Source organism: Phyllostomus discolor, chromosome 4 (assembly GCF_004126475.2).
Source record: "Phyllostomus discolor isolate MPI-MPIP mPhyDis1 chromosome 4, mPhyDis1.pri.v3, whole genome shotgun sequence".
Taxonomy (NCBI): domain Eukaryota; kingdom Metazoa; phylum Chordata; class Mammalia; order Chiroptera; family Phyllostomidae; genus Phyllostomus; species Phyllostomus discolor.
This window is the reverse complement of record NC_040906.2, coordinates 99494562-99511861: the sequence shown is the minus strand read 5'-3', so window position 1 is coordinate 99511861 and position 17300 is coordinate 99494562. Positions and strand designations below refer to the sequence as shown.

General features: G+C 41.5%; 1 protein-coding gene across 1 annotated transcript in view; it reads left to right on the top strand.

Moving 5' to 3' along the window:
• Positions 1-11934: 11934 nt before the first annotated feature.
• Positions 11935-17300, top strand: part of DARS1 (aspartyl-tRNA synthetase 1) — a 65541-nt gene continuing 60175 nt past the window's right edge. The window contains 3 exon segments of the mRNA XM_036023676.1: positions 11935-12169; positions 13777-13834; positions 17076-17168. Of these exon segments, the coding sequence (XP_035879569.1) occupies positions 12104-12169; positions 13777-13834; positions 17076-17168 (217 nt within the window). The 5' untranslated portion in view covers positions 11935-12103.

Sequence of the window (17300 nt, the reverse complement as noted above, 5' to 3'; positions counted from 1 at the left end):
TGAGAGAGAGAAAGAAACATTGCTCTTGTTGTTCCACTCATTTATGCATTCATTTGTTGTTGCTTGTATGTGCACTAACTGAGGATTGAACCCACAAACTTGCTCTAACCAATAGCCAGCCAGGGTGAAACTCTTTTTTTTTTTAATTGAAGATGGTTTTAAATGAGCCAGCAGAGAAAAAGAGTAAGTTGTCTAAGTAAGAAACAAGACAATCTATCAAGAACAGAATGCAAAGAGGAGAAAAGGTAAAGTTCTCATGGGAACAGGATATAAAGTTGATGACAATGGGCCTTCACAGAAGACGAAGAGCAACATAACAATGTGTGCTATGTATTATTTGCATAAACTCCAAAGAACTTGGCACTGGCTACATTTTCCATATCACAGTCATTAACCAGGAAGTTGGGAGAAAAAAAAGGGTTTCAAGCAGCCAAATTAGGGGTTGGAGTAGTCAACTTTACTCAAGTAGGTCCCCAGGTCCTTACTTTACAAATAATTCCAATAAATTTGGCTACTATCTCTTTTTTCCAAACCCAACTATTTAAAATGAGATTCAGATTCAAAATTTACATGTAATGTGCCATAATAATAGTTCATTTGTTGAGTATTAACTATGCACCAAGCACTATTCTAAATTCCATTAATGGATTCATTTGTCACCATAGCAACCCAAAAGATAAGGACTAGGATTATCCCCACTTTACAGATGAGGAGATTGAAACAGAGGTTCTAGAAAGTACCTAAAACCATACAGCTAGCAAATGATAAGAGCTGGGACAAGAACTCGGGCTAATCAGGTTCCTACATCCTTAACAACTAGGCTAGCTCTTCTCAAACCTGATGCAGACACCGGCCCACAGTGTCTGAGTCATTATGGATGAAATGAGACATTCACACGGACCACCGAGTCCAGTGGAGGAAAAGAAACAGCATGGCTTTTCTCTCAAGGGGAGCAAAAGCCTGCAGCCTCTGCCATGACAGGCCTTTCTTGGGTTTCTCCCCCATTACATGATGGCCCTCATTTACTATGCACAGGTTTGCTTTAGGTGGTTACCTTTTATAGAAAACAAAGGAGCCAATGCTGCTAATCACATCACAGAAGAGGGAAATTTGCAAGTGAAAAGGCAAAAGTGGTTGAACCAGTTACACTCATCCTTGGAAGGTTTAGCATGGTTTTTAGGAAGTTACTTTGCAGTAAATGTCCTCAATTCAGGGTGAGGGAATTTTAGCAAAAAGCAAGATTCATAGCAGCCTAGGTACATTGCAGGCCTGATTCCCCACAGGAGAACCTATCCGTGGGCGTGGGTCCTGTCCATCTCCAAGTGGGAGCTGGGCCCACACCACACAGAACAGTCTCCTACAAAACTTGAATGTGCTGCAGAATCATCTAAAGGGCTTTTAAAACAGGGTGCTTCCTTGGGCAAAGGAAACAATAAACCAAAGGGTCTACATCAAACTAAAGAGTTTTTGCACAGTAAAGGAAATTGTCAATGAAACAAAAAGACAACCTACTGAATGAGAAAAATATTTGCCAATGATAAATATATCTGCTAAGGAGTTATACCCAAAATTTATAAAGAATTCAAACACCAAAAAAAAAAAATCCAGTTAAAATTAGGTGAAGGACCTGAATAGACACTTTTCCAAAGAGGACATACTGATGGCCAACAGACATATGAAAAGATGCTCAGTGTCACTAATCATCATAGAATTGCAAATTAAAACCATAATGAGATATTGCCTCACACCCATCGAAATGGCCATCAATAAATCAAAAAACAGCAAGGAGGGTATAAGCAGGATAAATGGTAATGGAAAAATAATAATAAATAAACAAATAGAAAAAGAAAACACAAGAGTGCTGAGCTTCACTTCAGAGTTTTTGACTCAGCAGATCTGGGATGGAACCAGAGACTTTACATTTCTAATAAGTTCCCGGGTATACTACTTGCTAGGATGCCATACCACAGAGCAGGTGGCTTAAAAAACAGAAATTTATTTTCTTAAAGTTCTGGAGGCTTAAATTCTGAGGTCAAGGTGTAGGCAGGGTTGGTTTCTTTTGAGGACTCTCCTTGGATTGCAAATGTCTGTTTGTTCCCTGTGTCTCACAGCCATCCTTCTGTATGTGTTTATGTCCTAATCTCCTTTTCCTATAAGGATACCAGTCGAGTTAGACTAGAGCTCACACTACTGGCCTCACTTTAAATTAATTACCTCTTTAAAGACCCCATCTCCAAATACAGTCACATTCTGAGGTACTAAAAGTTAGGCTTCAACATATGAATTGGGGGAGGACAGAGACACAATTCAGCCCACACTCCAGATGACACTAATGTTGACACTGTTCATCCAGGGACACGATTTCAGGACTCTCCTGAAAACTAGCAATGATATATACGGTTATTCATTTCAATTATTATCTGATTTTTATCCTCACATGAGAAAAATAGCATTATATTCATTTTCTCGAGAAAAACAAGAATCAGAGGTGTTAAACAACTTTCCTCCATTCATGTAGCTGGTATAGTAGACACCAGTGACTGAGCTATTACCGCTATGATCTATTTCTATTCACATCACTTAAAATGCCAAATATACGGGTTTTTCACACCAAGCAACTCTGCAGTTCCCTGCAGACACCAACCTGGTGTTCTGAAATTGAAAATAATTCTGACACTAACTACCTTGAGTTAGCACAGCCCCCACAAGTGAAGGGCTCAAACCCAGAAGAAGAGTCCCACTTCAGATGCCAGTTGAAAGTAGCAGGTTCCCAGGTTACCCACACTTCTGTCTGACTTGGCTACAAATCAGGGGTTCCTATGACCCACTCCTCAGTTTTGATAATTTGCTATAACAGATCATAGAATTCGGGAAAGCATTTTACTTACTATAACTATTTTATCATAAAGGATATTATAAAGAATACAACTGGACATCAAGGTCCAGAAGGATCCTGAGCATAGGAGCTTCTGTCTCTCTGGAGTTTGGGGTACTCCACCCCTTGGCACATGGGTGTGTTCACCAACCCAGAAGCTGTCCAGACTCTTTCATTTAGGGTTTTTATGGAGGAAGTTCTATTATGTAGGTATGATTGCTTAAATCACCAATTGGCCATCGGCAATTAACTCAATCCTCAATCCCTCTCCCCTCCCCAGTGAGAATATATTATGTGAATTTTTAAAAAATCACAATAAAAAAAACTGGAGTCATTTAGGCATGCACTTCAGATTGGAAGATGTTACTCTATTACATAGAACATTGGCCTTGTTCCTCCCACCTTACAGCCTTTGCACTGGCTGTTCCCCTGACTGAAATGCTCTTCCCCCAGATATGGACATGGCCACATCTCTCATTGCCTTCAAACCGTCAAATGCCACTCTCTCTGGCAGGCCTACCCTGACCACCACTTTTAATATGGTAATCCTCCTGAGCCTCTAGCACCATGCATTCCTCTATACCTTGCTCTACTTTTTCTTCCTATATTACTACCACTTTCTAACATGCTACATAATTTTCTTATTATGTCTAGTATTTATTGTCTGCTTTCCCCCTCTGAAAAGTAAGATGCATTAGAGGCAGGATCTTTATCTACTTTGTTCCCCATTGTATCCTAAATACCTACACTAATGCCTGGCATATAATTGACACTCAATAAATATTTGTTGAAAGAATAAATGAGCATTGGTGTTCATCATGGTAACTATAGGTCACCTGCTAAAATCCTTGTATATGCTGACATTGCAAAATAAAACATGAAAAGTGACTTCTGTGCTAGGATGGCAAATCCAGTTTTGCCCCTGCCCCAAGCCCTACAAAAACTACAATCAAGAGGATGGAGGAATAAAAAGGGACACAACACCTGGAGCTGAAGAGCAGACAGACAGGCCAGACCAACTTTGCAGCTATGAAAAGCTGAATCTTAAGGTAGCAGTCAGGAAAGCTGAGACTCAACCTAATTTATACCACAGAAATCTCAAAAGACTCATGACAAGCACGCAGCACCAAGTACCCCTGGAAATGCAGGTAGGAAGTGGGAATTTCAATAAATATTTGGGGAGAGCTACATGGGAAGTTTGAACCTTATATCCCTCCCTATTTCCCTCTTTTGGCAAGAGTCTTCTCCCACCTTGATATGATGTATTTTTCTAGACAGGCCAAAAGGGTAGGTCCTTGGACTTTAGAAATTGAGTACTATGCCAAAACTAGAGGGATTCAGTGACCAAATGCATGTTGAATGCTGTACATTCCCAGAATATTGTCAGACCTTCCCTCTTCAGGTAGGAGATTAGGAGGGTTTTTCCTAACAATCTGACCAGCTATGGGGAAGGAACTATAGTAACCGACACCTGTGGCTGACCATGAAAGAGCCCAATAAGACCATCGTACAGTAAAACTCAAAACTGACAAATCCATTCAAGAGCTCAGAATTTTTAATTAGCTTTCTAGTCCCCACTTTTAACATAGGCAGACAACTGAGGGATCACCAAAGACATCACAGTATACAGAAAATAAAAATAAACAAAAATGCATCAGACAGCTGAGTTGAGTCTCTAACTGGAAGATAGAGCCCCCAAAACAAACAAAAAAGCAACTTGTAAGAAATGAGCTATGCAGAGAGAATACTTTAAAAATAACCTTCTCCAAATCACCTTATTAATATTCTCAGAAAGGTAAAGTACTGCATTCATGTAAAAGATCAAAATGCTATTCTTTTAAAGTACCATTGAGAGAATGGAAAGGTGCTTTTGGAAATTATAAACATGATGGCAGAAAGGGGAAATATCCTAATGGAAGTTGAAGAAATCTTCCAAAAGCAGTGCAGAAGGCAAGGAGATGGAAAATGGAGATAAATGATAAGAAATTAGAAGACCAGCTCAGAAATGTCAATATTTGAATAAGAATTCAGGAAAGAGAAGAGAAAATGAAAGGGAGAGACTCATCAAAGAAAAGTTTTGGGAAAATGTCCCAAAACTAAGTAATGTGAGTTTCCAGATGAACAGGCCCCTCTCCAGCACCTGGTGAATTTAGAGCCACAGATGGTCAACACTGTGAAATTTCAGGGCAGTAGGAACAAACAAAAGCACCAGTGGTAACTTACTCAGCAGATATACTGCGAAACTGTGGGGGTTTTTTGCCAGGGGAAAAAGAATCACAAAAAGTAGCCCTCCTTATCCACCAGAGATACATTCCAAGACCTTCAGAGGATGCACTGTGGACATAATTTTTTCAGTTTGAGACAAGACAGCAAAACTAGCAGAATTTTTTTTTCATTCTTCACAATTTCGGGAACAGAAGATTCCTTGTTACCCTACATCTTAGCAACCTCATCATAAGATTTTTTTCTTTCTGGGACTTCCGGCAAGATGGAGGAATAGGTGGGCGCACCGTACCTCCTCGCACAACCAAGAACACAGCAACAATAATTTACAACAATGATTTGCAGTCATAATATCAGAACTGTCAGAGGATTTATCTAAATGGAAGACAGACAGCCTAGAAGTTGAAGTAGACCCGTACATCCAGACTGGTAGGGGACTACGAGCCGAGCGAGCAGGCGTGGGGCTGGCGCGGGTCGCAGGCGCGCGGAGGTCGGGGGAAATTTGGCGCAGAATCAGCGCGACAGCAATCCGGGACGCAGGAGCGAGCGCAGCGGTGTAGCGGTGATCCCTGAGTACGCAAGCGGCGGCTGGGGGAATCAGTGGGGCAGCGACTGGGGATCAGGACAGAGCTCACAGCCCAGAAGCCCAGGGAAGTGTCTGACTCCAGGAGAACGGAAGGGTCGCCATTGATCCCTCCTGTCCCCGCTCCCGCCCCTGCCCCCACATATAACGTCACAAGCTAGCGACTGGGGTGCCCAGCACCGGTGAACACCTAAGGCTCCGCCCCCCACCGTAACAAGAGCGACCAGACCGGAGAAAAAATAAATAAATAAGTAAAATAATAGGAGAGACAGGGAAAGACGTAAGATATGTTTCCAGCAGAACAGATCAGTCCCCCAGGACTCATCCTTTTGAGTGACTAAGAAATAGCCAATCTATCAGATGCACAGTTCAAAACACTGGTGATCAGGAAGCTCACGGAACTGGTGGATTTTGGATCCAAATTACATGAAAAAATGCAGATTACTATAAAAGGGATGCAGGAAGACACACGGAGAAGAGCCAATTGTGAAAGAAAGGAATCTGAATCTCAAAACAACACAGTGGACCAGAAGGAAGATAGAATCAACCAAGCAGGAAAGCATGATGAAATAAGAATTCAAAAAATCGAGGAAAAGCTTAAGACCATCAAGGACACCTTTAAACGTTCCAACATCCGAATTATAGGGGTACCAGAAGGGGAAGACCAACAAGTGGAAAAGTTATTTGAACAAATAATAAAGGAGAACTTCCCCAAACTGGCAAAGGGAACAGTCTTCCAAGAAATCCAAGGAGCGCAGAGAGCCCCAAAGAAGTTGGACCCAAGAAGAAACACACCGAGGCACATCATAATTACATTAGCCAAGGTAAAAACGAAGGAGAGAATCCTAGAAGCAGCAAGAGATAAGGGGACAGTAACCTACAAAGGAGTTCCCATCAGACTGTCAGCTGATTTCTCAAAAGAGACCTTACAGGCAAGAAGGGGCTGGAAAGAAATATTCCAAGTCATGAAAGACAAGGACCTACATCCCAGATTGCTCTATCCAGCAAAGCTCTCATTTAGAATGGAAGAGAAGATAAAGTGCTTTTCAGATAAGGTCAAATTAAAGGAGTTCATCATCACCAAGCCCTTACTTTATGAAATGCTAAAGGGACTTATCTAAGAAAAGAAGATAAAGAAAAGACATGTATAGTAAAAGGACAGCAAACTCACAATTATTAACAACCACACATAAAGCAAAACCAAAAGAAACTAAGTAAACAACTAGAATAGGAACAGAACCACAGAAATAGAGGGCACAAGGGGGGGCTAGCAGTAGAGGTGGGAGGAGGAGAGAGGGGAAAAGGTATAGAGAATAAGTAGCATAGAATGTAGGTTGAAAATAGATCGGGGGAGGGCAAGAATAGTACGGGAAATGTAGAAGCTAAAGAACTTATAAGTATTACATATGGACATGGACTAAAGGGGGGGAAGGTGGATGGGAGAGGGGCCACAGGGGGGAGGGGAGTGAAGGGGGAAATGGGACAACTGTAATAGCATAATCAATAAAATATATTAAAAAAAAAAAAGATGTTTTTTCTTTCCACCTCAAGAACTTTCACCCTTTCACTTAAAAGAAGCACTTCACAGCTTCTCTTTGACATAGCCAAATTTCCAGCATCACTACTTTTTGTGTTAGGGCTATTAAGTAAAATAGGGTGACTTGGCCACAAGCACTGCACACCTCAACACCATGAGGGCTGTGAAATGACTAACAGCTGGGGAATGTGTACAGTGTGGAGACCTGGACAAAGGGATGAGTCAAGTCCTGGTCAGTATGCCGTGAGATTTCATCACACTACTTAGAATGATGCACAATTTTAAATTTATAAATTGTTTATTTCTGGAATTTCCCATTAAAATTTTTCAGATCACAGCTGACTTTCAGAAACTAAAATACAGAAAGTGAAATGGTAGACAAGGAGAAACTACTGTGCAAAGGAGTAGGAATCACAATGGTGTTTCAAGCCTCTTAACAGCAACACCTAAAACTGGTCCTTAGGGGGCCTAACCTAGTCACTTTCCTGGTCCCAAAATGTATAGTTTGGAAGAGACACATTTGGTAGGTAGTTGGCAGAACCCCACGTTGGTTACAACACAGTGAGGCCAAGGTCAAGCTCTGGTTGATTCAATCAGTAAACATACAAAAAGCCACTTTTAGATAAACACTCTTTTACTTAATTAGACAGTGAAAAGAATAAGCCAAAGGTATACCTGCTCCCAGTGATCCTTGTTCTACACACCAAGAAGGACGACACTGAAACAAAAGTGACCCTATGACTGCAGTGTGAGTTAGGAGATACTTCTGCTGCTGAGGAGCCACTTCTAGACTCCAGCTGTGCAGTTGCACACTGTGTACAACCATAGGTGGGCAGGGAGTGGCACGAGTCCCATACCTCATCAGTCTCCTAGGGGAGACAGGGGTGCGAGTGGGAGATGGCTTTTTGTCCTCTTCTGTTTCAGGAGGATCACAAGGCATTTTTCCAAGACAGGTTAGCTGTCATTCAAGCCAACTCTTGCCTACATGGCTTATTTGGATACATACAAGGTGGTCAGATGACATGGCTAGAGCTGTTCCCTTATGGTTCCTTGGCCTGTCGGATAAGGCTATCATATTGTAGAAAGCTTAAAAGGAAACCTCTGAATTCTTCCCCAGTCCCCAGCTAGGATAGTAAATCACAAATAATGTCACATCTCCAGGGAGAATGATAGAGATTAGTGCAGCCCTTCAAGACCTGGTAGTTGATAATCCCATCATATCTGTTTTCACCAGTCTGGTTCCCACAAAAACAGATTCGGGAGACTGATAGTAGACTACTGCAAATTCAATGAAGTTGTAGCCTCAGTTGCAGCTGTGGTAGGTTTTCTAGAGCAGATTCATAGGACCTCAGGCATATAACATGTGGCCATTGCTCTGGCAAGTTCTTCTTTTTCATCACTGTCAGGAAAGAGGGCCAGAGCAGAGGTATACGTTTATACCATAGCTTTCCCCAAAGCTATGTTCTAAATAAGAATAACCTATCAAATCAATTAAAGTAATTAAGAAGTACATGCAGAGACCTCGTGGGCAATGGAAAGATAAGATCCCTACCCCCAGCAAAGAGACAATATATGGGATTTCTATTCAGATTTCTGACCATACATAGGATTATAGTTCAGTTCATATATGGGATTCAGTTCATACGTAGGATTATACATAGTTGAGGGAATATAGGCTTTTAAAAAATTCCAGGGTGAAGCAGCTTCACAGACCCTGTCTATGTTGGAATCTCATAATGTTACAGAACACACAAGGGGGGGGGGCCTGGGATGATATACTATTATTAAAAGAAGGCCCTGGTCCGTTATGTCCACCACCCTAGGAAAGACATCTCTCAATGCCAGAGATTCGTGAAAAGGAAAGAAAATGTTTATTTAATGCTATACTAACTTAAAGTAGTGACCTAATGTCTTTATCAAAAAAAAAAAAAAAAAATCAGTGTCCCAGGTTCGATTCCCAGCCAGGGCACATGCCTGGGTTGCAGGCCATAATCCCCAGCAACCACACATTGATGTTTCTCTCTCTCTCTCTCTGTCTCCCTCCCTTCCCTCTCTAAAAAATAAGTAAATAAAATCTTAAAAAAAAAATTTTCTAAAAATAAAAAATAAAATCTTAAAAAAAAAATCCTAAAGTCCCTAAAAACACCCACAAACACACAGTCCTTCCTTCCTTCCCCCCTTTGCCCAGTCCAGAGTACCGTATCTCAGGAAAGGAATAGAAGTCCATGACTTAGGTAGTCTTCTGGTTCTTCCCAGTTAGAACTCCATCTCGACTGGGAGACCTCCCTGGATTCCCGGCACCCTTGGCTGAGTCACCAGGATCTCTGCTAAAACCAGGTGGTGGTTCCCCCTTCTAAAGCTGTGGGGGTCCCCACTCTGCCAGGCATGTGGTCCTCTCTCTCAGGGATGCAGGAAGGGAGAGTCCCCACTCTGCCAAAACTGCATGGTTCTCTCCTCCAAGGCTGCCGCGTGGTTCTCCCTCTCTCAGGGCTGCAGGAGTCTCCACTCCGTCAAGGCCGCGTGGTTTCTCCTCTCAATGGCTGCCGTGTCCGTGTTTAAATCCCCCGCGCCAATCTTCTTCTGCAGCCCCATTTCCGACTCCTCCTACACTTGGGCACACTTGCCCTCAATCTGCTGTCTTCCCCAGCTTTTCTGGTCGCCATCGTGGGTCTGGGCAGGTGTCACCCCATGCCATGGAGCCAATCTTCTCCCAGCTCCCACGCAGGCACTGTAACTCAGGGGACCTGCCTCCCAGGTCCCATCTTGGGGGGGAGGTCCCTTTCCATCCCCCTGGCCTTGAGCATGGCCATAGCTATTTAGCATATCTAAGTGACCAGCCAAAGGCTATAGGTATGCTAAATGACCATGCCATGGATTAGCTGCAAAGCTGCCCTGCATGTTCTTGCTCTGTGTGCCCCTTCCCCCAACTCACACCTGTGGGGGAAGGGGTGAAGACAGCTTAAAATCTCCTGGACACCTTGAGTTCTGGACCCCATTTCAAATGCCTATTTGGGGTCCCCCCTCTTGGCTGCACCCTGTAACACCATTAGCTACCACCTATCTTTTTCCTTCCCCTCACATGTAAAGACAGGAAAGGCAGTAGGTATAATGGTTAAGAATATGATTCTGGTACCACACTACCTAAATCGAAACACATCATTTAACGAGTCCAAAACCACAGCCAATTACATCATCTCTCTATGCTTCAATTTCCCCACATGTAAAAAGATTATATCTCTCTGATAATACAGACGTAAGAATTAAATGAGTTAGTATATGTAAAACACTGACAACAGTGCTTGGCATACAGTAAGCATGATATAAAGGTTTGCTTTAATCACTTTTTCATTTCTTCACTCTCATTCATTTCTCAGCCCATTCTGACATATCACTTTACCATAAACAGTATTTATTAAGTACACCAATGACCTATGTTGCTAAGCCCAACAAAAGTTTTTCTGTTATCATCTTGAGATCTAGGCAGCTATTGACAAAGTTAACGCTCTCTTGTTGGAACATTCTCTTTCCTAGTCCATGGCCTCAATTATTACCTACCTGTTGGTGTCTTACCCATCTTTACCTGTAACCCAGACCTTTCTTCTCCTCTCCTCACAAGGCCAGTCTCTGGCCTGGATATCTCTCCTTGAATGTCTCAAAAGCATTTCATATGCACCACATCCAAAACTGAGCCATGAACTTTTTTCTCCCAACCCCCTTTACCTTTAATATTCTTTTGGCCCTTCTTCACCTGAAGCAGTAGGGGCTGACCCCTACTCATATAGATTTTAGCTTAAGTGTCACTTCCTCGGGGAAAACTAAGCTGAATACCCTCAAAGAAACTTTCCTAGCACACGGTACCTCTATTTCACACCTGCAATCAGTTAGGCTACTCAAGGTCAAGCACCATGTCTGTCTTCTCACTATTGTATCCCAAGATGAATGAGGTTGCCTCCAAAGCCCCTTCATTCGCACCGGGATCTCTCTGCACTCCTTAACAAGTATTAACTGTGCTACTTTGTGCCAAGCTAAAACACTAATATAGTTAAAACTTAACGGAGTGCAAAAAAGTCTAGCAGGGGAGACAGTATTTAACCAGTCCCCGAAGTTATTGTACTTTAAATTGCAATAAAAGGCTTATGAATGACTGTTTTCTTAAGCCTAATTCAGGAAGATTCATCCATTGGACAGCCAACACTATGCAATGCAACAAATCTAAGCAATCAGTGCAATTTTGGGGGGGGGGGGGGTATGTTGGGAACTGTGTTTACAGTTCACTTACCACCTATGACCGGTACCCTATCCTTACCTTAGCAAGCCAACTACCTACAACTCAGTACTCCTGTATCCCAATACACAAAGTAGCAGCGAGCTTATGACTGCAGACAGCTACACTGACTCTGCGGCGAGCGAAGGTGAGGAAGTCCAAGGGAAGAAAAGTAGAGGGCTGAGTTTAGTGAACAGTCTGCGGCTGAAGCCAGGAAGGGTACAGAAGGCTGAAGGGGTAAACGACCCGAAGTTTCAGCTAGGATTGGGCTTAAAAGCACAACCGCACGCCAGGTGGCACCCTGGGTCCCCAACCCGCGAGACTACAGCCAATTCCCGGGATTTCCCTCCAACTCCAGCTAAACAACCCCACCCGTAGGGGCGGGGCAAGAAGAGAATTAGAGGGCTCGAGGCCGCGCCCCTCACAGCGCTCTGGGATCTCGAGAGAGTTGTGCTTCTCGCGATATTTCCGGAGCCGCCAGTCCACGCGGAATTGGAACGCGTGTGCTGTGACAAGAGTACTGGGAGGGTGGACGCTGTGCGGGAGGCAGAATCCCCTTTGGCCTACCCTACGGAAACCTGCGAGGGAGGGTGGTGATTGCTGCCCTTTCCCGTTGTCCCGATGCCCAGCGCCAGCGCCAGCCGCAAGACTCAGGAGAAGCCGCGGGAGGTCACGGACGCGGCGGAAGTGGGTTTCCACCTTCCTAGGGCCTGGGAGGACAGATCGCTGGGCTGGGTCGCGCTGAGGGAGGGAGTAGGGTGAGCGGGCCCCGCCCTCGGGGTCCTTGTCCGCATTTTGCTTGTGGGCCGCGAGCCTAGAGTCCGGACGCCGAGAACCCTCACTGGGACTCCAGGGCCCTTGCCAGAACAGCGTGGCCAGACCCACTCCAGATCGCATTTCTTACAGGCCTGGCTTACAAGAAGTGTGCCGCGGAGTGGGGTGGACTTGAAGTACCCCTCCCCCCTGCCCCGGAAGTAGGAGCTGGGGGGTCACACTGAAACCTCCCTGGGTTAGGCACGTCCTTCGCGTAATCCACCACCACCATCTCGGGAAATTTTGGGTGTTCACTAGTAATCGATTTTTACTCAGCGCTCGTGTTCCTGATGTTTTTGCAAGTAATGATAGTACTTCGTAAAACGGTTTAATGACCGTTTTCTGTGACGGATGTAAAGGACACTTGTCATCTTTATTTTCCTTCTTCTAAGTGTCTTAGTGAGGTAGGAAGTTTGCAGAGAATGCATTTGAGATGAAGTGACCCAAGATCATGTGGGTAATTAATTACAGCCAGGGTCCTTCAGTGCTTTTCAGAAATGAAAGTTCGATACCATCATACAGTGCGCTGTATTAAAACTGAGCCTTTAATCACTACTTGGCTCCTAATTTTTCTCTTGTGGAATTACGAATTTGTGATAAGCTACGTAAGGAATAGGTCACTTTTTAAGATATTAGGTGGAATAACGGTTGCTTTAAAATGAACAGTAATCTATTTACGCTGCCCTAATGCTATATTGTGTGATATCTACTAGGGCTGGAGTTATCTTTGTCTTTAAGATGTATTTTTTAAATATTATTAGTGTGTCCCCCCCCCAAAAAATTCAGTAAGCATCTTATCATGTCTCTTGGTTTATTTTTGTGTAAGTAAAAAACCCTGTATCTCAGAGGTAAAGGAGAGGATTCCAACAGATAAAGAAATTTGATACTGTCATTGCTCCTTGTAACATGGTATGCTGAAACTGATTTTTAGAGACAGGAAGTTCATGGATTTTAATGTTTTCCAAAAGGAAAGTTTTAGTTAGCTTATATCCAATACCTCTGATTTCTAAAAATGTGGACATCTGATGCTCAGCAAGTTTACCCAAAAATGTTGATTCTCTTTGAGAACATCTCTTACTGTAATGGGAAGTTAATAAAACTGTGATACTTCATCCTACTCCCTTCACAGAGGAAATTTATATCCCTGTTTGAAGTAGTTTATTCTTATTTTGAAGAAGGTAGTTACGATGTGTTGTACATGGGTAAATTTTATCTGAGTGTTGTTATGTATGGTATATTCATCCAAGAGTAGTGGTCTTCAAAACAAACTAACCAGAAACTGGGTGCTTACCATTTTTCTGTAGAGTACATACGTAAATGATATAACAGATTTCCACCCTTTAAAACTATGACTCTGAACTAATAAAATGATCCTGAAAGTTAAAACAAATTTAATTTCACATTCAGTTATTTGTATTTATATGTTTACTATGCTATTAATTTTTAAATAAAAAGTCATAATGCAAAAACATTTTTTGTAGGATTATGCTAAAGAAAGATATGGACTATCTTCAATGATACAGTCACAAGAAAAGTCAGGTTAGTAGCTATGTGGTGATAAAGCTTTTTTTTCTTCTAGTTTCCTTCTAGAAGTCTCTTGATGAAATTTTAATTAAGATTGATATAACTCTGAAAAACTTAAATCACAGTGATTACTTAAGCAGATGTCATAACCCTGTATAAATATCAGTTTAGGGTCCCTACTCTAGAAAGGGAAGAAAATAATGTTAAGTGAGTATATTGAAATGTTAAACTATATTAAAAAGATATTCCTAAGTGATTGGGTAATATATTTAAGATTTAACTCTGGCTCAGGAGACAAGAATGGTTAATAATAACTGCCTTCATCATATGCAACCTTTTTTTGCATGCTATATGAAACTACTCTCTTTATTTTCCTCTTGAATTTATTAGATTTCTTTGGAATTGACTCGTCATGTTAATTGTTTCTTTTAGACCTGTAGGTTTTCTTTTTTTTCTTCTTTTTTAAAAATATTTACTTATTTATTTTTAGAGAGGGAAGGGAGGGAGAAAGAGAAAGAGAGAGAAACATCAATGTGCAGTTGCTGGGGGCCGTGGCCTGCAACCCAGGCATGTGCCCTGGCTGGGAATCGAACCTGCGACACTTTGGTTCACAGCCTGCACTCAATCCACTGAACTACACCAGCCAGGGCTGTAGGTTTTCTTTTTGTAGACATTTGCCTGTCTTTTGTTTTTAATTTTTTAAAATATTTTCAACAAATTACCTTGATTATTGAACAGTCATTTCTCTTCTGGTAGACAGCCCAAATCATGTCTTGCAATCTTTGGTACAACTCCAGACTTTTAAGTTCTTGCCCATTGGAAGTGCTTAAGTACTTCTAACTTAGAGACTTGCCAATGAATTATATGCTTTGGAAATAACATGTCTCCAGGTCAATTTTATTGTTATTTTGGATTTAGTTTTTTGCCTGATCACAAAATCACTTTCCCTCCCAACTTAATGGGAAACTGTGCAGTAAAAGACCAAAGTAATTTGCTAAAAATAAATCATTTCTAAAAGATAATGATGGTGTAGTGAGATAATCGAGTATAAAATGGGGTAGAAACAATGTACTTTGGAGATGACATTCCCCTGCCAGGGCAAGCAGGAGGGGTCATTTGAAATTTTGTTTTTAGCTTAACTCTCTTCCTGAACTGGACTTCCTTGAGCTCACACAGAAGCTCACTAGAGTTTCTGAACCTCAACCACCCCTTGTCATAATTACTGTTCCCATTTGGCTGGCAAATGCAGACAATTATCTCCATTTACAAACTCTCCCCACCAGAAGAAAACTACCGGTGTTAACCCCATTACAGTAACATAATAGTAAAATTCTGCCTTTGGTTTTACCTCTGCTAAAATCCTAACACTTTGTTCATGCAAAATTTCTTTCCCTATTTGTTCCCATTTCTCCAAATTTCTTTATTTGAGTGCCAGTGACTTAAAAGTGTGGAGGAGGCAGTAGTTGTTCAAACTGAAACCCTACAGCCACTAATCATTGCCTAAGCCTGTCATACTGGTAGGAGTGTGATCTGTGCCTCAAGTGTGTGTAGATATGTTCAAGGTTGAGAACTCCGATGCTAATTAGTTGGAATACCACATGAAAGAAGAGCCATTACTCTGTCTTTTTCAAAGTACTATTAAAATTACCCTAATCATTACGTTTATTTACAAGTCTACTCAGATTTGTGTTACCATGATTCATTTGATTGTGAGTTTTTATTGCCTAGTTAGTAAGTTTTTGGCTTTTTCAATTTTGGCACTTCCAAATCTGATGTTTACATTTTTATGCTGTTTTGTCTGTCTTTTTTGTTTCACACTTTCTTTTGCCTGAGTTTACACAGCAGACTTGGAAGTTGGTTTATCTCATAAGGTAATATTATCTCATAGGCAATATTTTGTAGAAATTCTCTTGTGATACCCAATGGCTTAAACGTTTCTCATTCATTCACTGCTTTTGGCAGTGAGAACCATTGTATTCTCCTGTAAATCAAATTCTCTCTAAGCTACATCTTTGCTTCAAGACACAAATTACAAGTACATTTAGACAACGTAGATAAATAAATGTCTTGATTTCATTATAATATCACCACTAAAAGTATTAGTATTGTAGTAACTATATTTTACTGCATGAGCTATTGACAGATTTTGTTAGTTAGGCAACAAAACTCTTGACAAAGATCTTTTATTACTCTTGATGTGATGTCGTGTCAGCTACTATGCTTTTAATTAATAGTTAAATTTTTTAATATTCAAATTGCATATTTTCAAAATAAAATGATTTCTGGATCACGATTGCCTCATATTATCTTTACATAATAGCTGTTTTGTCACAGTTTTCCTGCTTGGGGACTCTAGGTAGATATGGTACCCTGATATTAGTATTAGGGGACATAATTGTTGGGCCTTACAGCCAGAATTTATTGATTTACATAACTATAGGGAACAAAGTGAGATGGTAGAAGGCGTGATTGGATGTAGAGGCTCAAGCAGTATTTTCAGCACTCTGTCTGCACTTCTTGGCTCTGCTTTCCTTTGGTTATTGAAGCTAATAACCAATAGCCAATTGGTTATTGGTTTGTCTCCTCCTACAAACCCAGGTAGTGGGACAGATGGTGGCTGCAGCCCTGGGCCTATACCACATCAGCTGGACAACCCCAGGGGAGAGCTTCATTCCCAGTATCTGTATATTAAGTCCCAGAGAAGGATTTTGATTAGCTCAGTTTGAGCAATATCCCTTTCCCTGGATGAGTTGCTGGGGCCTGGGGAATGGGCTATCATTACTATCCTGGCCCGGCAGGGAGTCTTCGCCTGTGGCTAGCCGACTTACATATTTTAGCAGGCAAGCTAAAATACCATGTCCACTTAAGCAAAGGCAGGTGAAGGTGGGCTGTAGTTGGCCTTACAAGTCATTGAAGTGTTCACCAGGTTTATATTTTGAAACAATCTCTGACTCCAGTATAAACTGAAGTAGAGGATCAGCAATTGCCAGTTAGAAGATTATTGCCATAATTTAGGCAAGAGATAATAGTCTGGGACAGTGGCAGTGAAGACAGAAGAGAATTGAATAGATTTTAGAGATATAATAGAAAATACAATTCACAAAATGAGGCAAATAGCATGTGGGGGTTGATTTTTAAAAAGGTGTCAGATTGAAAATTAAGACAATATGAAGTACTTAATGCTGGCTGTCAAAGCAAAATTATTATCTCTTTGTAAATTCTGAATTACAAGAACTGTTTCATTTATTTACTGTAGATCGAGTTTTGGTTCGGGTTAGCGATTTGACAGTACAAAAAGCTGATGAAGTCGTTTGGGTTCGTGCAAGGGTTCATACAAGCAGAGCTAAAGGTAAGATGGATTTAATGACTAAAGAAGGCCCTTTTGGTAAGGACTCTGAATTTCTTGTTTTGCATGTATTTCACAGACCAAAAAGTAAGACTTTAAAACAAAAACACTTGTGATCTTTCTTAAATCACTGTA